Source organism: Manacus vitellinus, unplaced genomic scaffold (assembly GCF_001715985.3).
Source record: "Manacus vitellinus isolate BGI_N305 unplaced genomic scaffold, ASM171598v3 scaffold_31_pilon, whole genome shotgun sequence".
Classification (NCBI taxonomy): Eukaryota; Metazoa; Chordata; class Aves; order Passeriformes; family Pipridae; genus Manacus; species Manacus vitellinus.
Genome location: NW_021940379.1, coordinates 6,466,603 through 6,488,901, shown reverse-complemented (window position 1 = coordinate 6,488,901; position 22,299 = coordinate 6,466,603). Strand labels below are relative to the sequence as shown.

At 52.1% G+C, this 22,299-nt stretch overlaps 1 protein-coding gene across 1 annotated transcript in view; it reads right to left on the bottom strand.

Moving 5' to 3' along the window:
- The window catches only part of MMP17 (matrix metallopeptidase 17), a 59,927-nt gene extending 39,733 nt beyond the window's left edge, over nt 1–20,194 (bottom strand). The window contains exons 1-2 of the mRNA XM_018076194.2: nt 19,986–20,194; nt 18,990–19,110 (exon numbers count right to left, since the gene is read on the bottom strand). Of these exons, the coding sequence (XP_017931683.2) occupies nt 18,990–19,110; nt 19,986–20,194 (330 nt within the window). The remainder of the gene's footprint in view (nt 1–18,989; nt 19,111–19,985) is intronic.
- Between the last annotated feature and the right edge of the window lie 2,105 nt (nt 20,195–22,299).

Here is a 22,299-nt window from a genome sequence, read left to right as displayed (position 1 = left end):
CCTCACAGCAGACCTGCCCCACAGGAGCAGGACACGGCATTTTCTGTCACAGATGCAGGATGCTCCAGAGCAGTGTTTAAGGAAGTTTTGGTCCAGCTTCTCTCAACAACCACATGCCTGCAGGGAGAGCTTCCTATCCTGTGGAAATTATTCCCAGTCTGGCCTCTTGCAGTTCAGTGTCTGAGCTCTACACCGTGACAATAAATAGATTAGTTCATAGGGAGAAAATATTTACTGCTTCTCATAAGGGTGTGTCTGAACCCCTCAGTGCACCCTCAAAAGGCTGTGAGCACCCTGAAACCTGGAAACAGGAAGACACTAATGAAGGGATACAATAAAAACAGACTTTGTTTTTCTACCTTGTCATATGATGTCCCACTCTCCATGCCCAGGAGTTGGGGTAGAAGGGGGAAGATGGGACCACTATCCCCAAGAGACCAGCCAGGGCCCTGCTCCAGGCAGCTCTGAAACATCTTTAGCAAGAGCAGGAGCCAAACCCAGCCAGGGAGAGGCTTCAGGGGCTGATTACTCAGCCTAATAAGTTAGTTGAGATGCTGAAGCAGCTACATAAAGAACATATAGTTATGTATCATTTTAATTATGCATATAATGGCTTTATCTTTTTGCTACCTTATTTCATTATTGAAAACCTTTTTTCACGTGTACGTTTTAATTCTCAAATCCAGCCACCAACCAAACTACTTATAAATAATTTAATGCACAACAAGGCACCAATTTCTCCAAAAGCAGCAATCCTGGAATGAGGCCACCAGAAACTCTCTCAGCATCTGACACTTTAATGTCCTACTGGCTGTACTGCACCCAGAAGGCAGCAATATACAGCTCCTCCAAGCTACACACACTCATTTAGGAGCTGTAGCTGAGAAACTTGTGCAAGAAAAGCATCTCTAGGTGATCATCAATATACAAGAGAGGTCTTTGGTTTGCACCAAGGCAGGAGAGACTGCCAGGGAGTTTGTGACACCAGCTTCAAAGCTGCACAGAGAGAAAGAAGAGAAACCTTCAGCTGTACCAACCTCTCTGCCCTGGAGACCTATAACCAGCTACACAGATTGGGCTGGGCGAGAACACTCCCCTGTCAAAGTCCTTTGGCACCACACCACCACACTTAGGGGGGAGAAGTTGTTCCAGCACATCAAAACATACAGAGCAATGAAGGTCTGATAGCAGCTGCTGAACACCAGCATCCCTGCAAAATAAACCCAGGAGAGCTGAAGAGAGACCCTCACCTCCCAGCTGTACTTGGAGGAAACACTGCTAGTTACCCTCATCTACAGTCAGTGTTTGCTTAGCAGACAAATTTTTCTAATTATGTTTGTCAGCTTCTCTAATTACACGAGATATGCAGCATAACACCTTAATTTTTCATATATCTGCCTCCCTTTCTCCTTCCAATAAGATGAAATTAAAAACAAATCCACTCATGCAGCCTCCTTCCCAGTGGAAGTAAGACTTTCACCACAGGTATCCACACAGCCAGGCTTTTGCCTTACATTTTTTCACTGCCATTTATTCCTCCAGTGAAGATGCATTAAAAATGTAGAGGTTAAAACAACAGATACCTGCAGATGGAAGTTGGGCTGTTTTTTTCCCCTCTCTCTTGGCCCTGCTACAATGAGCATTTGTGCCTGAGACCCAGTGAGGTCAATGGGAATAAGCAGGTGTTTAACTTTTATGCCTGTGAATAAATTACTGAAGAGAATACACATGTGCATATTTTACTGATTGCTGAATCAGTGCTTTTAAGCCATCAAATTGGATCAGCCTGATTGCCATCACAAAGAACCTTTTTGCTTCCCCACCACTGAGGCAAGACCTCCTTAAACTGATTATTTTTGCATTACTCAATGGAAGGGGAGAGATGTGGGGAGCTTCCCTGGGTCCCTGCTCCCACCAACCCTTCCCAAGGGTTTGCCAAGCATTTCCCAAACCACAGCCCCCATCTCTCCAGCCCCATTTACACATGACCAGGAGGGGTTTGTGCAGGCTGGGTTAACTCCTATTATTGGCATCCTCAAGATCGTCAGGCCACGGTCCCATGACTGTGGCCCCATCACCCTCTGCTCCTCTCTGTGCTTTGATCTGGTGTGGGAGCACCAGCACCCTCCCAGGAGCAAACAGCCTCTGCAAAGGGGCTTTATCTTTGCTGGCAGAGAACCTTGAAGGTTCAGAAGGCGGCGAGGGAAATTAGTGCTGTCAAAATCAAAGCTGCTGTAATTAAACAGGCGTTTCTGCTGTCCCAGGGAGGTGGTTGGCAGAGGAGCAGTTGTGAGCAGGGACAGGAAGGAACTCACACACACAAGGCAAAATCTCATCCACAGCAAGCTCTGCCAGCCCCAGGGCTGTGGCTGGTGCTGGCAGCAGTGTCACAAAGCTGCTGAGCTGTGTCTCACTTCCATGCACTGGTTCAGCCTGAGGACCCTCATCCCGCTGTTCCAAGCTCATCTTCACCCCACAACTCAAAACTTACCCTTTCTTTGTTCAAAGCTAAGAAAATCTTCCAGGAAGAAGGAAAGGGGGGGGAGAAAAGAGCAGCTTCTAGAGCACTTTCCAGCCTGATGTGCAGAAGCCAATTACCCAAAACAGAGGTGAATTGATGGAAAAGGCTCTTGGCTGTGGGGAAAGGCAGCAGCTGGCCTTTCCCAGGGCTGCTCACAGCCTGGATCGATGCTGCTCTGTGGCTGCCATCCACTCTCCAGATTTCTATTTGTTCCAGTGATGGGTTGCCAAGGTGTCAAAGTCAAATCATTTGAATTGCTCGCCAGGTGAAAGATACTCAAGGTTCAAAATTACACCTTGACCCAGTTGGGCCATTTTGCAGCAATTATCACCAATTTCCACGGTGGAAGACTGTAAGAGTTCAGAGGAGGAGGAAAAAATGGCTTGTCCTTTCTTCACCTTGCATACAAATGAAAAACAAATGTGATCTTCTTGCTCTTGACATAACCATGCTTTAAAGAGCTTCACAAACATCCATTTCCTCATTTGAGCTCACACAGAAGACATATTATCTCTTTTAAATATGACTTCTCCTTGGCAGTGTGCAGCCTATTCCCTATCTTTAACATTTTAAGAAGCCGCCAAGTGGTTATTTGCAAAACTGACGGCAGGAGATGGATATAATCTATTTTAAACCTCGGCAAAATTGGCCAATTTCATGAGGTTTGAACATACGGCTGAATTAATCAAGTCACACAGATTATGAAATGTGAAACACATCCCCCCCCCCCCAGCTCTCCACCCGCATGGGAGTGATTTGGAAAAAGCCCAACCATCTCACGGCACAGCGAGGAGAGAGGGAAGCAACGAGAAAGGGAATGGTTTCCAACACACAATGGCTACCCAAGCAGTGATGCTCTCCCTTGCAGAGCTTCTCTGTCTTGTGAGACTCCCACCTCCTCTGGCCTTTTTGTCATCACCACGCTCTGCTCCTTCAGTGGTGAAGCCCAGGGAAAGTGGGAGCGGTGCTTTCGGGCTCTGCACCCACCCTGTGCTGCCTCTGCTGCAGCGGGGCTGGATCCAGCCCTTTCTTCCCTCTTCCCAGATGCTTTGGTTACCTCCTGCCTTTCCCTGCTGCCCTCTGCATGGGTACCAGCACCACAGGTTCCATTCCCCAGGAAAGCAGCCCCTGTGCTGGCTGGAAGCAAATTCACCCTTTCCAGGGGAAATAAATCCAGGAATAGGCATTTCCTCCAGCATTAAAATTCCAGGCTCCTCTGACTTACTTGATCTCATTTGCAAGGTCTTGCTATTCAGTCCTTTGGAGACTTTGTTTATTGCCTTGTTTTTCTTTTGTTTTAAATGGTTGAAGTTATAGTTTTAACAGAGAATGAGGCAAAAAATATTGATTCACAGGCAAAACTGTCTGGGGCTGGCTGTGGCTTCCATCTTTTGCTAAAGATATGGCATCACACACTGAATGCTCCTTCCAGTGTGGGTCACTGGCTTGGAGCAGGGGGCACCAGCAGAGCAAGGCCATGTTGTGCTGGTGTTAGTGAGGAAGTTGCTCACTGGATCTGGATATTTGCTTCTGTGAAAATTTCTTCAGCTGCCACCCTCCCTCGGGCCCCGTGAATGGGCAGACGATGGTCACCAGAAGAGCTCCAAAAGCTAATTCTCCTTCTACATGCCACCATGAAGCAGCTCTGGATGCTTTACTCAAAGCCAAGATTTTTCTCAGGGTGGGGGACCCACACCAGGCATCCAAGTCTTCAGCTCGTGCCTGTAAAACCCCAGCAATGCTGGATCCCACCTGGACGCTTCCACTGCTCCCGGGAACAGCAGCAGGTCCCAGACCTGGCTTCTTCCCCAGGCACAGGGTGACTTTGATTCCCTGGTGCTGACCTTCCCAGGCTGCTGGCTTGCTGCCTGTCCTCCTGCCCTACCATCAGCAGCAGGCAAAAGCTTCCTAGCACATGCCCTGCCCTATAGGACCTGTGCCAGCCAGCCCTGCACGGGGCACTGGGCAGCAGCAGCTCCTCTAAGCCAGTCAGTTATTTGGTAAATTATTCAGAGTGGCAGCAGTTGCCAGGAGCAGAGGAAACACTGGCAGGAGCAGGAGCAGGGCTCCACAACAGCAGGGAGAGCTCTTGAACAATGGCTGCATCACCTACAGAGCTGCCAGATCCACCACCCAGGATGCTGGACCCATGGAGCAACTTGGAAAATAAGGTAGAGGTTTCCAGCGATGGCAGCAAGAGGACCTGGATATGCACCAACAGGGATTTTCTCTCACATCCCACCATTCCCTAGGCTCTGCTCCAACACAGCCTGTTGTTTCTGAGGGTGCAGGCAGCAGCATCAGTCCTAGGGACACCCTCTCCTGCCAAACACAGCCCGCCCAGAGCTGAACTGAGCCCTCCCTCGCTCCCGGCACCCTGGGACAGGCGGCATCTCCCAGGCACAGCCTGGGGCTGTGCAGAGCCAGGGAGGGCTGGATGTGGTTGGAATGCAAACAGGCTGGGGACAAGAAGACAAATGGCTCTGGGGGAAATAGGATGACCTCCCCGGCGGTGCCAGGAAACATTTGTCAAGTGGAAGAAGCCGTGAGCTGTTCCGCCGCTCACCTCCCGGGAACATCACACGGCTGGTGACGGCTGGTTACTGCAGACCTGACAGGGCTTCTGCTGCTGGGGCTGAGGTCAGCTCCCTCATCTGGATGGCAACAGCCAGGTTTGCCCAGCACAGCCTTAGCCACTGGTCCAGGCACCCCTGGCTCTGCCCCTGCCTTGCAGACGGGCACAGCAAATCGAGCCACGCCAACAAAACCCACCTGGCTTCTGACATCCCTTTTAAGTAACCCACAGCACTCATATTTTCTATAAAATCAGAAGATTTCAAAGCCTTTTGCTAAAGGTGGAAGGCTACTGCAAGCCTGTCACAACGGGTGGGAAGCCAAAGACCTGAGCAGGTAAAGGACTTTCTTAAAATCCACGAAAAGCCAATGCAAACCCCATCATTGTGCATCCTTTAGGGAGCACTGTGCTAAATGGAACTGAGCAGAAGCATCCCCCGGGGGAAGCCGCTTGCCTCCCACACACAGCAGAGCAGGAGGAAGCCACCAGTCTCCAGCCTTATGTTTGGAGGAAGGAAGGAAAGCAAGCAGGTTTAGTTCGTGCAGTGGTTGAATTTTGCCTGCCAGCTTCTGAGAGCCGGCAGTGTGACACTGCTGGGCCATCCCACGGGGTTTGGTTTTATGAAGGTGAAGTTGCTCCTCAGCAAAAATGGACACTGAGAAGGTGAAAACCACACTTCTCCCTTGGTGAGCACAGAGGTGGGATGGGGATGGATGAGAGCTAACACCAGGGCATGTGCATGGATTTACATGAATACTTATATAAGCATTTACTCAGGTACTTAACATAATTTAATACATTGCAAATAACATCCCACCATATTTCAGACATGGCAGCAATTACGTTCCAGTGCTGCCATGAGGCCATCAGCCCCCCAGGCTCCTGAATTAGCAGCTCCAGCAGCAGGGAGATGGCCCAGTGGCGTGTCAGAGCCCGCCCATGCTGCGGCCAAGCGCTCTCACGAGAGGCTTTTACTCTGCAATTGCCTTAGAATAAGGGCAAAGGAATTCAATTAAGCTCTCTCATCACCTGGCAATAAAATGTCACTGTCAAGGGTCCTTTTGGGGCAGTCAGTGAGACCTCCTCTCCTCTCTTAGGAAAAATGGCACAGATAGCTGAATCAGTCAAAAAGGATGGACTGAGAGATGAAGGAGGCTAATCCAAACTTGGATGTGACCAGGGGATGCTGAGACATGAAACGGACTAGTGAACTCGCACCTTGGGCCACCCTGCCAAGGTGAGCTTTAAATTTATCAGGATTGCATCAAGGCAAGATAATTTTCTGCATTATTTCTGAAATGAGAAGGAGAGGTGGTACCCTCAGGAAGGGCAGCCATGGCAGAGGTGAACTGGAGGGGTTCAGGAACATCAGATCCCTGCTGAACCTCATCCTCCAGCAAGAAATGGCATCCAGCACCTCAGTGGCATATTGGACCCCCATAGGCACAGCCCTCAACCAGCTCAGGCCCAAGCTCATCTTCCCACATAAATGCCACAGAATCTCTAAATGCACCTGGAATCTCTAAACCCATGGAACTGGGAGTCTGTGAAACGAGGCAGTGAAAACCAGCAACAGTTGATTCCAGAAAAGCCACCCCGAGCCCCTCAGCAGAGAGGCCACTGCCCCATGATGCTGCAGCAAAGGAACACACAACTGGGATGAAGCCAAGACGTGGTTTCTTTTAGCAGGTCCTAAGCTGCCTTCTGCCATTAAGACTAACCCTGGTAAGCGTTGGTTGTCACCAAACCCATTTTTCAGGCTGGCCTTCCTGGAGGGACCTCTCCTGTGACAGGGGCTTTACCAGGAGAGTAGAAAGGGTTACAGGACACACGAGTGAGCGAAGCCCCACGGCTGCCCCTGTGGCAGGGCACTGCTCTTGGCTGCCCTGATGGGGTGCTGCTCTCGCACAGCAGCCTCCTCCCAGACAACATTTCCTCTGGAATGGAGCTGCATGTTAAAAGTCAGTATATCAAACATATTTATGCCTTGCCTGGTTGTAACACGCCTTCCCTCGAGTGCCAAGGCAATTCTCAGCCAGCCTGGCTTTCCTGCTGATGAATCCACAGCAGAGCTGGGCACATTCCTGCAAAACCTCTCCCATCACCCCAAACCCAGCCAGGGTCACAGCACTCTCCCCCCGCCTAAACCACCTGCACTGCTTTCAAATGGTCTGGTTTTCTTGTCCTGAACTCCGATGGTGTGGGGGTTTTTGGGGTGCCCAGCCCTTTGCTGACACACACGGGTGGTGGTCAGGGATGCCTTGGGCAGCCAGTGCCTGCTGCAGGCACAGCTCACTGGCATCACCAGCACTGCACACTGAAATCAAGAGTTAACGTTAAGAGTTAAATTCAAATCACAAGGAAACAGCACTAGCAGGAGGCTGGAAATAGGACAAGGCTGTCAGAGATGTGAGTGCTGGGACTGAGCCCCTCCCTGGGTGCTGTTTTAGTAGGGCAGGGGGGAGAAACGGGATCACCAGGAGACCCTGAGCGGGTGGGAAGTGTCCTCCAGCCATCGCTCCACCAGACTGTGGCAGTTTTCGGTCCTGCCCGTCTGCTCAGAGCTGTCCCTGCGGGCAGGGACGGTGCCGGGGAAGCCCTGCAAGAGCCTCTCAGCCTCGCCGTGCTCACCCTCCTTCCCCCTCTCCTTCCCCCGCCCCGGAGCGGGGCTGGCAGGGCACCAGGGAAATTAAGCAGGCGATTTCTAAAGCCGAGAGAAAAGCAGCCATCTGGGCCCCTAAACAGACAGGTCGTTTAATGAACAAAGGGAATTTTCTAGAGGAGCCGGAGAAATGCAAGAGTGAATAAAAGAAGCGGTAACCGCTCCGATCCATCCAGGGGAGAAGCTTTCAGGGAGCGCTGAATAGCGGGTAACGCCCCGTCCCCTCTCATTAAAGGATGAAGCAGGAGATGGGCTGGAGCAGTGGGAAGCAGGAAGGAGCAGAGTGGGCTGGGGGTAAAGTTCAAGGTTTTCTGTGCCACAAAGAGCCAGGTCAGCCGCTCATGATGGCAGGAGCAGCCCCTTCAACACCCCCTCTGCCAAGGCACCTGCTGCTGCACCTTTGGGGATGGCACTTACATCACCAAGCCCCCCAGGAGGCTTTATGTGCCCTCCTCTTAACTCACAGCATATTCCCCTGCAGAAAACATGATCACTGCTTGTGTGACTGAAAACACAGGCTGCAGCTCCAAAACTCAGGACACAAACCTGGCACCCTTTGCCCTTGCTTTGCATATCCACCACCAGCTACAGACAACTCTTCTCCTTTCTGCTCTTCCTCGCAGGAAGACCATCATCACTCATAATTCAAGTTGTGAGTACTTTCTCACTGTATCATTTCGTGCTCTGCCACATTTCATAACCTTGTTTTTACACTCACAGGCAGCGCTCCCCCTTCTCCTCGGGCTGCCAAGCAGGTCTCTTCTGAAGCTCTTCCAGGTTATTGAACTACTTTGTTAATGCAGCTTGTTTCTCATCAGCTGAGGGCAGAGTGCTGGGGACATCATTTATTTTCCATGTTTATTTATGTCAGGAGAGTCCTTAAAGGATTTGTTTGCAGCTGCTTTGGTTGCTGCTCGTGCTGAGGTTACTGCCCACCCTGCCACATGCCAGCAAGTCAGGCCTGGGAGACCCGAGCTTCCCTCAGCTGTTCTGATGCCGTGGAAACAACTAATTTCCTTTACGCTTCTTGATTAGGAGCAGAATCATCCTTTTCCCTGGCCAACAGGCCCTCGTGCCCCACAAAAATAGGGTAAGCTGAGAACCAGCAGTGATTCCTCAGCTGAACACCTCTGTTTCTGCAGAGTCCCCACAGATGGGCCAGTTCTGCTCACCACCTTCTTGGATGGTTTGAGCATGTGCTTTCTGGAGTGTGATAATACAATCACAGTAGAAAGCACTGTTGCTCCCAGAATAGACCCCCCGCTAGGGATGAGTTCCTTCTTCCAGGACAATGGGGATGGAGACCTGGAAGCCCTTGAAAAATGCAGGTATTTGGATTATCTTTAAAGAGCAATTCCCCCTGCCCTCTCATCCTTGTAGGGAACCAGCTGGGTGATATTTTACTCCAGCTGCCACTGTCTTTATTACTATGATTTCTCCAGGCTCAGTCCTGGCTGCAGGAATCACTTTTTTTTTTTTTTTTTTTTTTTTTTTTTTTTTTTTTTTTCTTTCTTTTACTATAAACAATCCATGGCCAATTTGCAAACTAAGATGCCCTCCTCTGCACCAGCCCCTGCTCAGGGCTCCCCACCAGCCCTACTTCATCACCCACAGTGCCCTTCAGCAGACCCTGTGCCCTTCCCCAGGTCGTCCAAGCCTGCACATCACCCCACTCCCAGCTGGTGATGTGCTGGGGGCCTGGCTGCCAATTAGTTTTCTCGTTAGGGTTCAAGGCTACCCTGGAGAAGGGGAGCGTATCATATTGATTTTCTCTGTTGTCCTTGCAACTATCCAGGTAAAGAAACATTTGTTATTCTGTGACAGATCCCTGTGGAGGCCTCTCAGGCATCCTACCTGCTGCACAGTGGAGATGGCAATTTTGCCAGAAACTCTGCTTTGAAGGGGTTTGCAACATTAATTAAATTTCTGCAGTTGTATCTCTTGGCTCTGAATAAGATCCGAGCCTCTCTGAACATGTGAGCTCAGCTCCTTGTCCCTGCTCAATCCTGGCTCTGAACAAGTCTGGCTCCCAAGACTGAATTCCCTGTACAGAACATCAGAAATACAATATTGTTCCTCGACAAAAGGAAATGAATGCAGGAGTGGCAGGGTTCAGACACAGTACGGGTCTAGATAACCTAGAGGCTGAGAGATGATCCCAGAGCTACAAAACAAACAAAAAAAATAAAAGCACATGTCCTTGCTCAAAGAATCTATTCCTCTAAATAGACAAGCAAAAATGAGTATCTCTGATCACACAGACAGGCAGGATGCAGGAAGGACAGCGAGTCACCCCATGGACTCGGGATGAATTGGGCACAAACCTCCCACAACTGCAGCTCCCTTTCACCTCCAACGATGCACAGCCCCTGCCTGGGCTGGCCCTCGTGACCTCCCCGACACAGCTGGGCTTTTATAGACACTGCTTTCCAGGAAAGCATTAAAGGGAGAAGAGCTGCCAAGTCTGGGAAATGCAAGAGGAGACAAGTTGGTTTTAATAGTTAAAATTCTTTAGAAATTTAAAAGGGGCTGCTTTTTCAGGATATTAATAAATTAGATGGGAGGGAAACATGGAGAAGGCAAGAACTTGAACTCAGGGAAGGCGCAGGAATGGGGCTCCCGAGCAGCAGGACGAGATCCACTGCCTGGGCTGCTCCCCTGGTGGATGTGGGAGACGGACCCGCAGCTCACCAGGGTCCCACAGGGCTGGGAAACCAGAACAGAGGATGGAAAACAGACTGATGGTGCCAGGCTGGCATTTCCTACACAGCACAGTGCTATTTCTGCCAGCTATTACAGAGAGCAAGGCGGGTGGTGGGGTCAGAAGGTGCTGCTCCAGGGCAGCTATTCATCACCCTCTGCAGCCAGAGCTGCAGACAGAGCTGCAGAGTGTGACAGAGGGGTGGTGGGCTGCGAAGGGGAGAGCCAGCACGATGGCCCTGCAGTCCCCTGGGCATGCTGACCAGCTGACATTTTTGGGAGGTGACCAAAGCTGTGTGACGTCTTCCCAAGGAGGGTGGTCTGTGCCTGCTCTGTGGCTACAGGGAACACCCAGCAGGCTCAGGGCCATGGCACGCTGGTTCAAGAAGAAATTCAGAGTCTGTGTGTGCCACTGTTGATAAAGGTTTGCTACAAGGGAAATGGGAGTTACTGCAGAACAAGAGCAAGGAGGTCCAGAGGTGCCTTGGGAGCATTATCACTTAAAGCATGAACATTTGTCACCACACAGGGATTCAGTGCCCAAAGGTGTGCACCAAGGGGCAGGATTTGAGAGCTGGGAGCCCCTGCCCCCAGGCTCGGTTAATACAATCTCCCTCAATGGCAATAATACCATTTCCAGCAATGGCAAAGGCTCTCGGGCTGGAGGGGGCACAGCGCAGCCCCGGGGGGAACACCCGGCACCCCGCTCCACTCCACTCCCCCGGCTGGGTTTCCAACCTCCGCTCCCAGCCCAGCACCAACATATTTTTCTCGGATGTTTTCCCAGTTTCCACAAGAGGGCACCGGCACGACACCGACGGGACGCTCCGGGGTCCCCGAGCAGGAGCCGGGGCCGGGGCTCGCCCGGGGTTTTGTCCGCAGAAGGAAAGCGGTTGATGCACATCTCCCCGGAGACCCCGGCTCTGGAGCCCTGCCTCACCACCACGTTTGTTACTGCAGAAATAAACTCCTTTTGCTGAAAAAGGCGATTTTCTGGAATAGCTCTTGCCAACACCGGGGGGCTGCAGGGAGGGGAACGGAGGGGCTCCCAGTGTCACCCATTTCCTCCACATCCCAGGCAGGGAGCATGAACCCTCAAGAGCCGTTCCCTCTGGGGAAAGGGCTTTGCCTGAAGGGCGCGTTGGGCTCCTGGTAAACCCTGATGCAGGGAAAGACCTTGCTGGGAAGAGATAAACCAGCGAAAGTAACTCCCTAGTAACAGAAACGTGAAGGAGAAGCAAAGAAAAGCCACCCACTCCAGCCTGGACTGGATGCCCTTCACAAAGGGAAGCCTTTGACTTTCAGATGTGGTGCTTGGAGCTCAGGCCACCTTTCAGTGAGGCTGCTTGGTCAACAAGCACATCTGTCTGGTGTCTCAGAGCCTGGCATGTGATCATGCACTTGATGCTGTGGGCTTTAGGCAGAGAAAGAAAATTTTCGTATCATCTTGGGTGAGTTTTTTAACCCAGGTGAGCAGGTAGAAGACTGCTCAAATCAGTGTTGCCCTGTTCACTGCCCATATTGGGACCCTGGACTGTGTCAGCTCATTTCCTCTAGATTATCTTGATCCTGCTGGACACTGAGTGAGTGTGTACCAAAGCACAAGGTGTATCAGAAATGCCAAAACAGCAACAGATTGTCTGTCAGGGCTGTCATTCTGTCATGAAATATGACATGCATCCCGCCTGGGAGGAAGGACTGGATTGCTGTACAATTCAGTGCCAGCTGAGGCCAGGCAAGATTATTCCTCGTTTCAGAGTCTCGTTGATCAGACCTGGAGGATACATTTCTGCAACATAAAAAAAAAATGTGGCAAAAGTCCCAAACCACCTACCTCTCTTTAGCTGTGCCTTTATATAAAACACGTTGCCATTTCACAGGCACGTCTGTGAGGAATTTCCCTTTTGTGAATCCAATTTCCTCTCACTTTTGAACAAAAATGCATCTCTGACGTGAAGGATGCAAAGGTAGAGACAGCACGGCTCGGTACAGAGCAACGGGGAATTTGCCAAGCAGCATCAAAATGGAGAACAAACAAGAAAAATAAAAGCCAATTTAATGCAGAGAATTTATCAAAGGAGAAAAACGCTTCTTGAGCAGCATCACTGATTGCCCTTCTGTGGTGGACGTGCCAGAGGGACACTATGAGCGTGAGAAAGGAACAGCAACCATGAAGTAAACACAAGCAACAGGGTGGGAACAAGACTGTGGGCTGGGGGGAGCTCCCCATGCTCCCCAAAACGAGCCTTGTCAAAGGTACAGCCTCGACCAAGCACCAGCCAGGACATAACTAATGTGGAGTGGATGTAATATCTCCGGAGGAGATTGCACGTGGTGGGCTCAAGAAAAACAGGAGAGACTGCTTTGTTTTTCTCTTGCTCAGTGATAAATGAGACCTGACACCCTTTCCCAAAGGCTGAATTCATCAGCTCCAGAGCTTACAGGTAATTAGATCTGGAGTCCTGGTGGGACTGTCTCTAGCAGTCGTAGTATCATTTTGCGCCTTGTGCTTTCCTTCGGGTCCTGTAATCAAACTCCCCAGGAGCAATAGTAAAACAAAAGGAGCATTTTCTTGTGTTACACCCTTCAGCCCAACAGCCATCCAAGTTTTTGGTAATTATGGCCATGGAGGAGCCCAGCAGAGCCACCCAGCAGCTCAGGGCACCAGAAGTCACAGCTTCCACAGAGGGAAACAGGAAAATCATCTCCTGAGACATACTCCAGCCACAGTATCAGCAGCAGCACTTCTGCACGTGACAACACCTCACTGAGAAAAGCGAATCTTAATGAAGGGTTGACTGATATGTAGACAGTCAAAGCCTGAGAACAAGCACTACAGCCTAGAACTCGCAGTATTTTGGGAAGTCTACAGCTGCCAATCAAGTGGGTGCTTTCTCAGATGAGTGTTTCCAGGCTTGCTTCTCAAAAGAGATCCCATAGAAACCCCTTCCTGGTCTGTTCCATCTTTTTATCCCATTTGGGTGCCCTCCAGGGTTCAGCTGCTCCCTTGATCCCAGCACCGCCCTCAGATCTGCTTCCTCAGCCTCAGAAAAGCCTTGGACAGTGAAATCCCCAAAGTCTGGCAACAGCCTGTGAAGTTTCCTTTTGATCTCTTCATAGCCTGCCATCTCCAGCAAGGGGCACTTGGTGGGAACTAGAAAAATCCAGAGCCAGGTGGTTTGGGATGTGAGCCCCGGGTTAAATGCCCCCACACGGTGCACGACAAATGAAGACAAACCTGTGGGCGAAGCAGTCCAGATCTCTTATCTCCCACTTGTATTTTGGATGAGGGAACTTTTTGTCCTGCATCCTTAAGGAAGGACATGTGCAGTGGGCTCTGTAGGACACACCTGAATTGCAGAGCAGAACCAGGACGTAGCGGCAGCACTGGGAGCTGAACCACAGCAGGTGCCTGTTGGAGTTTGTTAAATGACAAGACGATGTAATCCAAACGTGTCCATCACCTTCAAGCAAGGGCTCTGTGACACAGGTAAAATTGCTTTTGTTCACTCAAAAGATCAATATTGTCAGGATGAAATAATATGTCAGCCAGCATGAAGAACTCCGCCTGACCACTGACAGTCAATGGGCAGAAACTCCCTCTTGTAAAAATAATATGAAAAAAACCTCCTGAATATACTTCCACTTCCCAAGTCACCGTGTTTGGGCTGTTCTCGCCAGGAGCTGTAGATCATCTCCAGATTTCTTGGAAGAACAATTTTCCTGTGCACACGGTGTATTCTGACGCAGGAAATTCCTCAGATTTAATTGGGTTCCTTTCTATTAAATCATCGTGGCTAATCAAAGAGCCAGAGTCCCAGCTGAAGACCACACTCCTCGGTGAGCATCGGCATTTACTCCACGTCAGGACTTCCCTTGGAACAAACCCGTGGTCAAAGGCGTTTCTCATTACGCTGATCTAAAACTCTCCGGTCCTTCAGCAGCTCCTTCCCCTCGCCCCCGCACGTCTGCTTTGTTTTGCACTGGATTTAACTTTGCATGTGTGGTTTGGTGTGGGTTTTTTTTTTAATGTAACATCAAATCTCTTAATTCTCTGACCCAGAAAACAGAGACAATCCTCATAAAAATCTGGGACAAAGAAGATGCAGCTTGCACGTGCGCAGCAGCAAGTGATTGCGAAACTCCCAAATCTACCCATTTAAAGTGATTTTGATTAAAGAAAGCATTTTGAGAACTGTTGCTGTCAGATCTCAGGTTATTTAGAAATCAAATCCTTAGCTTTCAAGTGCTGCTCTACTCTGAGCAAGATACTTTAAAGAGTGACAAAGTGGTGGCCCAGGTTCACCATCACCTGAGATGTGAGGGCTTTTCCCTCCCACGCTGTGACCTCCACGGGGCCAGCCAGGACCCCAGACCCACACAGGGGACACGCCTGCCCCCAGAGCATCCAGAAATAAAGGTTCCCTGAGCCGCAGCACAACCTTTCCCGGAGCCACACAGCCCATTCCTGCAGCACTTTTGCCAATGAGTAAATAATGAGAAATTAGTGTGCGGCCCCGGCGATGAGTCAGAGCGAGCCGCCGCCGGCACCACCGAACCTGCCAGGACAAACAGGGTGTCACACACACCCAAGCCCCCCAGCTTCATGATGACATCACCCATGTCACCCCGTGACCCACATGGTCTCACTGGTGAGCCACCCCCAGGCCCCGAACCAGGAGAGCCCCATCTGGAGCCAGGCAGGGATGGGCACACGTTGAGTTTTGTGTTGCCTCTTTGCACGTCTGACTTAATGAGGGAGAATAACGAAACATTGCAAGCTGAGTCACGCAGGCAGAGATCTCCCTTCTGAGGAGTTCTTAGGGGCAAAAGGAGGTATGGACGTACAGCTCCACTGCATGCTGCCCTCAGGGATGGCAGGGTCCAGACAGGGGGTCCTGCCAGCCAGGAGCTGCTTCTATACCCAACACAGTGTCAAGGATGAAGAGCAGGGCCAAGGTGGGAGCTCAATACTCCATCCCCAGCACCAACCGTGGGGCAGTCCCTGGTGACAGCAGGGTTTCACCCACTGGCTCTGAACCCTTCTCGAAGGCAGAGCCTCATTAAAGTGGGTAATTTGGAGTGACTGGCCCGGGTAATTCCCACGGCTGGGCCCACAATAGCAGCCAAGTCCAGGAGTAAATTGCATTACTGTATGTGGAAGTCTCAAATCTGAAAGGGAAGGAGCAGTTCACACCAGCCAGGGCTTTAATACCAGATTAAATGCTTTCACAGCAGCCCGGCTGTTTGAAAGCTTCCAGCCAGCCTTTTGTCAATTTAGTTTGCATTGTACTTTGGCTTCAAGAGGTACCTCAAAATGTAACCAACAGCACTTCATTTTATCATTTTTTTTTAATATGGTAGCTTAGCTTTCTTGGAGGGAATTCATGGACCTGGGATGGTCCCTGCTCCATATGGGAAGGCACGAAGTGTTTTAGTGGCAGGGGGGCCAAGCAAAGCTCCTCTCCTCAGTGCTGTTGGCCTGAATGCATTATTGTTTAGGGAATCTATTGAGCATTTTGTCCTTAAAGACTCGCCATTTTAGGAGGATGAATGAAGCTCCAACTGGAATTATCAATTTTTAATTTCCCCATTAGCAGAAACAGAAGAAGCCTGGTACTTTCTCCTGATAGAAGGAACAGCCTATATTCTTACAAGGATTGTACTTTAAGAAGCTGATTATCCCAAGCCTTGAAACAGGAGCTAAGCCATGTCTCAGGGACATGCCCGACGCCGGGTGCTTAAATGCAGCACTTTAGGGGAGTTCCTGGCTGACTCCTGGCAGGTGGGAGCAGGATGTGCAGCTGCACTGGGCATCTGGCAGCGGCAGCAGCAGGATACTCCTACCCTTCCCGGGGCAGCACCCCAGAAACAGCAAGGATGAACCCATATCCCAGTCACGGGCTGGCCTCTAGTCTGAAATCTGGCACCTGTGAGACACGGGGCACAGACTCATAGGAAACTGCTGCTACTCCTGCCCCTCCTCTCCCTGACGTGGGCACACAGAGGAACCTCTGTCTATCCCCCAGCCCACCGCAGCCAGCCGGGGGGGCACAGCCTGGTAGGGCTCTGTGCCACCCCGCTCTCCCCACAAGTGCATCCTTGTCATTCAAATGAGAAGCTGCCACAAAGGCGAGGGCCCTGCCCTGAACAAAGAGCCGCTTGGGACGGCGGCAGAGGGGGACGCGGGTCCCTGGTCTCCACCGATGAATGCAAATGCCTCCATCCCCTGGGAGCAACTTCTCTGGGAACAACACAGACAGGGCTTTGTGAGCAGGAGGCTGAGAGAGGCACTGGTCATACGCAAGCCCCCAGGAATGCCCAGCAATCCCCAGCTGGAGAAACGCCTTGGGGGCACGAACAGATCTCCCCTCTCACCCCTGGCCACAAAGTCAAGAAAAAGCCGCTCACAGTCTTTTTTTTTTTCCCCCACCCATGCTCTTGCAACCAAACTAAAACTTTCCTGGCACTCCTGCATCCCTGGGTGATGACACCAGAGCCCATGTCCACACGGGATGATCTCAGTGAGGCCACCACCACCATCTCCTGTCCTGCAACCCCAGCGCCAGGGCAAAGCAACGCCCCAGAGCAAAGTGCCTCCCTCAAGCCACGCTTCCTCAGCCTCGAGCATCAGTCCATCCCCAAGCCAGAGCTTTTGCCCTGCCACAGCTGTACAGCTGTGCACCTGCAGCAGGCAGGAATGGGCAGGAGCTGCCTGTTTAACAGCTGGCTCCGTTCCAAACCAGCCAGTCTCCGGGTCAACACCTTCGCTGTTCAAACTCCACACGCCGGCTCTTCTGAAAAGTACAACTTGAAGGGAGACCTCCCCCCAGACGTGGTTCAAAGCCCACTGAGGTGAAAGCTCTCATTACTCCGTTACTACCAAGGTATAGAGAGGTTTTGCTGCCTGCACCCCTGAGACGCCCAAGCTCAACAGCCATAAAAAGATGCAATTTGTGAATGCTGTGGAAGGAGAGGTTGGGGTTTACTGTAAAGGCAGCAGTGCGAAATGCAAAGTCGTAAATCTCAAAAGTGGCGTACTAAAAATTCAGTGGAATCACTCAAGTCAAGCTCTGTTCCATCTGCTATTTTATGCCCTCTTTGTTAGGGCAGCTAATGGAGAACAATAAAAACATTAATAATCAAGTTAGATTTATAAACTGGGCAGGATATTCCACTAGTAATGAAATCTGGAGAATCATTCCATGTTATATTGCTTTGGGCAGCACTCTAACAAGCACTGCCTTTGAGTTATAGCCCTCTTTCATTTCACTGAACTTTAATTTGGCCCAGCACCACTGTTTCATTTAAAACAAACTTAGAGCAGGAGTGGAGCAGAGGACACAGCTCAGAGGCATGGTCCTGCTCAGCACTGACAGCCTCTCAGGTGCAAGGGGGGATGTAAAAGCTCTTGTTGATACTGTGCTCTGTTTACTGCAGAGAACTGCTGGATATAATTTTCCAAGGTTAGCAGAGCTTCCTATTGCCATGGTTTCATGCTTCCTAGTTTTCAAATATTTGATTTAAATGCCTCACAGATCTTTAATTTCTTAGTTGCTTCATAAAGCGGATGTCAAATAATTCTTCTCGAGGCTCTCACTTCCCACACACAGTGGTAGTTTCCTGACAAACACCTCTGAAAATACCTGGCATCTTATGCTCCCTGCTGCTCATTAGAGGGCATAAGCACAATCATGATTTACATTCAACCCCTTCGGAATCCCACCAGTGCTGTCTCAAGCTGGAGAGATTATTGGCCCCCAGCAAGCACTCCCACTGGAGGGGAGATAGCACAGAGACACTCATCTGACACCCTAAATTTAGGCTTCCCAGCCTAAATAAGACTTCTTTTGATGTAATTCCCTTCTCCTGCAGTTCACTCCTGCTGTGTAACCACCATCTCTGGTACCTTCTGCTTTGCGAGATGGCCCCAGCTCTTCAGCTGGGTTTGGAGCTACTGCTCAAATCCAGTCCAGGACAAAAAGGGTTCCTTAGTGCCTGAAAGTTGTCAGCAGTAACTAATCAGCCCCTTGAGTATTAACATTTACCCTGTAAAAGCTGAGTGCAGAGTGGATACGGCAGCAAGGATAAAAGCAGGTCAAAGACAAAGTTTGAGTCAAATTGATTGGGGCAGAAGACATCAATTTGTGTGCTGTTTGCATGAAATATTAATTCCAGCTTTAACATTTGGTTACAGGGGGAAGTAATTGCACCATAATGATGCAGATGTACCTCATATTCACCACGTTTTTTCTTCTGCTAGGAACTGATGGGGAACGACACGCTCCGTCCTTCCCGGCAGGTGCCTGAGCCGGAGCCTGCGAGCCGGAGCACGCGTTGGTGGCCGAGCCTCGGCGGGGGAAGCAGCGTCCTGGCGCAGCGAGCCCTGCTCATTAGATAACCCTGCCGTGCTGCAAACCCTCCCTCCCTCCCTCCCTCCCAGCACTGCACAGGCAGCACTTTGAAATTCGCTGAATTTCAGGGAATTTCTCCAAATTGGCGGGTCCAGCCCCAGGACTGCCCGCCCACACCCAGCCACAGATGGCTTTCTGACACCCAGCTTTGACGTAGTCGCGGGGCTTCTCTGAGCTACGGCTGGTATGAGATATGAGAAACTTTTCCTCCTCCAGCAGAAAAGCCTCCATCTCTCCCCTCTCAGAGGAGATGGCGTGAAGCTGTACAGACCTGCTGGCACCGTGACCTGGCTGGGACATGACCTGAGCTCTCAACGGCTGCTAAAACCTGTCACCTCCCTGCAAACCGAGCAGGCACCTGTGAGCGGAGCAGCAGGACCACAAGGATGCCCGCAATGTGCAGACCACCGCAATGAAGCCAACCCTCCACCTGCTGCCGGCACAGAGCAGCCCCTAACGCATCCCCGAGCGCGTCCCAGTCCCCAGGGATCGCTCCGACTCCAAACGTGCCATTTCACCCGGCTTGCCGCTGGAGTTGGTGCGGCTCCATGGCAGGCAGGGAGCCCTCGAGACAGGCCGGCCCTTTCCCGGCGCCTGGGAAATCACCATCCATGTGCGAAAGCTGGTGGGGCCGTCACCCTGCGATGCTGGGCTGAGGGAAAGTTGGGTCACCGTGCTGGGGGTGCGGGGCGTGCAGGGGGACACAGTGAATTTAACGGAGGGGCGGGGCGTGCAGGGGGACACAGTGAATTTAACGGAGGGGGACTCCGGCTTCCAAAGGGCTCGGTGCAGAGCACGGGGTGGGGGGCACTGGGTGCAGGGGGGGATGAACGAACCCTTCGTGAGCATCGGGGGGGGGCGGCAGGGGCAGCCCAGGTGCAACGAGAGGCACGAGGTTGGATAAAACGGCTGGAGGGGGCACCGGTGTAAAGGGGCCCCGATCAGCCGGGAGCAGGTGGAGGACACGCGGCGGCAAAGGGGGGCACCGGGGCGCGCCGGGGAGCGCTTCAGCCGCCGACGCTGCCAGCGCCGCGGGGCCGGCGCTGCCCGGAGTGAGGTGAGTAACCGGGGAAGGGGCAGCGGAGAGGAGGGGGGGTTCCGCGGGTTACTCACAACTCCCCGGGTGAAATGTCCTCCGCCGCGGGGGTCGGCGCCGCGGGCGCTTCTTGCCCAACGCCAGCCAGCAGGGCGAGCCACGAAAGGAGCATCTCCCGCGGCGGGCGAGGTGCCGGGCGGCGAGGCTCAGCATCCCCCGCGCTCCGCCCGCCCGGCGCCCCGGCCCCGGCCCCCGCGCTGGGCTCCGCCGGGCCTCCGCGCGGCATCCGCGCTCCCGCCCCGGGCTGCGGCGCCGCCGGGGAGGGAGGGGGGTGGAAGGAGAGAAGGAGGGAGGCGGAGGGGCTCCGCTCGCTCCGCGCGCTCACGCCGAGGATGGAGGCGGGGGGGAGGCGTGGGGCTCCGCTCCGCCCCAGCCGGGGAGGGAAGCAAGGGGGGACTCCGCTCCTCGCTGCTCCGCTCCGCGCTGCCGGGGGTGCTCCGCTGCCGGGTGCGCGGTCACATCGCCCCGCTCCCGCACCCCGCGGAGCGGCAAAGTTGCTGCGGGCGCTGGCGCGGAGCGGAGGCGCGCTCGCTGCCTTGCTGCTGTTTGCTGCTGCCGGGGGCGGCGCGGCTCCGTCGCTGCTGCATGCACCCCTCAGGCGGCCGGGCAGCGAGGAGGGAGGAGGAGGAGGAAGGGATGCTAATGAGGGAGGCGGTGTCAGGGCTCCGGCGGTGCGGGGGGGTTCGGCACAGCGCTGCGCTGAGCGCCCGCACCAAGAACCGGCACCGGCCCCGGCCCTGCTCCCCGTGGGGAGGGCTCGGTGCCCGCCCGCTCTGGTATCTGCGTCTGGCTGAAATGCGTCGAGGTTCCGACACGGTTCTTTTTAAGCATCAGCATTTCTTTGCGTACCAGCCGCACCTCCGAGTTTTTTGAGGAGCTGTGGAAATGAACGTGTGGTTCACGTGTCAGCATCCTCGACTGACATCCCGTCTCAGCGAGACAAATGTCTGGCTTGTCCCCATAAACAGCATAATGGGATCCTATGGCCTCTGCAGCGCGTCCTCCCCGGAGAGCTGTGAATCTGCCACATGCTCCGACAGGCCAGATGGCAGGGGAGACCCTGACAGCTCCAGCCAGTTCAGGAGGAACATGTACTTCCTACTCAGCATCTGCCTTCTCCAGTTCCTATTGGCACGTTAATACACTCGACAGCTTTGCAAACGATCTTTAAAGAAGTGTGGGTTTGTTTTGATTTTTTGTTAGTTTGTTTGTTTTTCTGTTTTCATTTTGGTTTTTAAAGTACAGTTGCAGTTTCTGTTTTATGATAAATAAGTAGTGGAAATAACGAAGAATTGGCAGAGATGAAAAGTTGCTTCTAGGTGGTACTGGGGCAAAATTGTAATAGACATTGATATGACATCTTCTGCACAAATAGATGAATTTGGCAATGAACCATAGATACTTCTAGAGATATTTAATATCAGACAGGACTAGAGCAAAGCAGTGGAAGAAGAAAGAAGAAATCTTTGTCCAAAAGAAGTTGGTTAAAGGGAATTAACAGGGAGACCTCACTTCCCACAAGCAATTTTGCACTACCCTGTGTCCCTGTGAGCTGGACTGAATCTACTGCTCCAACACCAGAGAAATTAGAGGGAAAACCACTGGATTACAGGGCTCAGAGCCTCACCAACTAGAGGTACTTGTTGTAGCTCAAGAGCTGTTATACTGAGAGCTTTACTCCATACAAAAGTGAAGTTCAGCTTCTTAAACAGCCCAGCACAGCCCAGCCTCTGGTTCCACAGGTGCAGAGAGGGGGTTTCCAAAGGGCACACTCTTCCTCTGCCCAGGTGTAAGCCCCTCTCTCTGGGGAGTGGTTCCCCCTCTCTGTACACCCCTCTCCACTCTGCAGGACTCAACTCCACCTCTGTGCCTCTCCTGCTGCTCCTGCCCTGTCCCATCCATCCCGCAGCTGCCACTGCCCTCGAGGGAGAGCTCCTTCTCACTTTCAATGAGTGTCACACCAGCCCCTATGAGACAAGGACTGTTATTTGCTGTATTCCAGACTCCACTGCTCTGAGCAGAAAGCAGCAGCCACCCACCACCCCACAACCTTTTCCGGGTTTTCCAACAGAGAAGCGTTATTCTGGGCAGTCAGGCCAGCCTGACATTGCTTAGCAACACCACACGTAGTAATTTCCTGCTAAGCAGTTCCAGAATCTCTTCTTATTAGGGATCATTTCTCCTGACAGTTGACATGACTGGGGGCAGATCAGAGCCACTCTCTGAGGAAGGCAGAGGGGACACAGGCACACAGGGCTGGAAGGAGTGTGCAGCAGTGTCTCAAAATCACAGAGTTTGGGACAAACCTGCAGCCCTCAGGGTGAGCAGCTT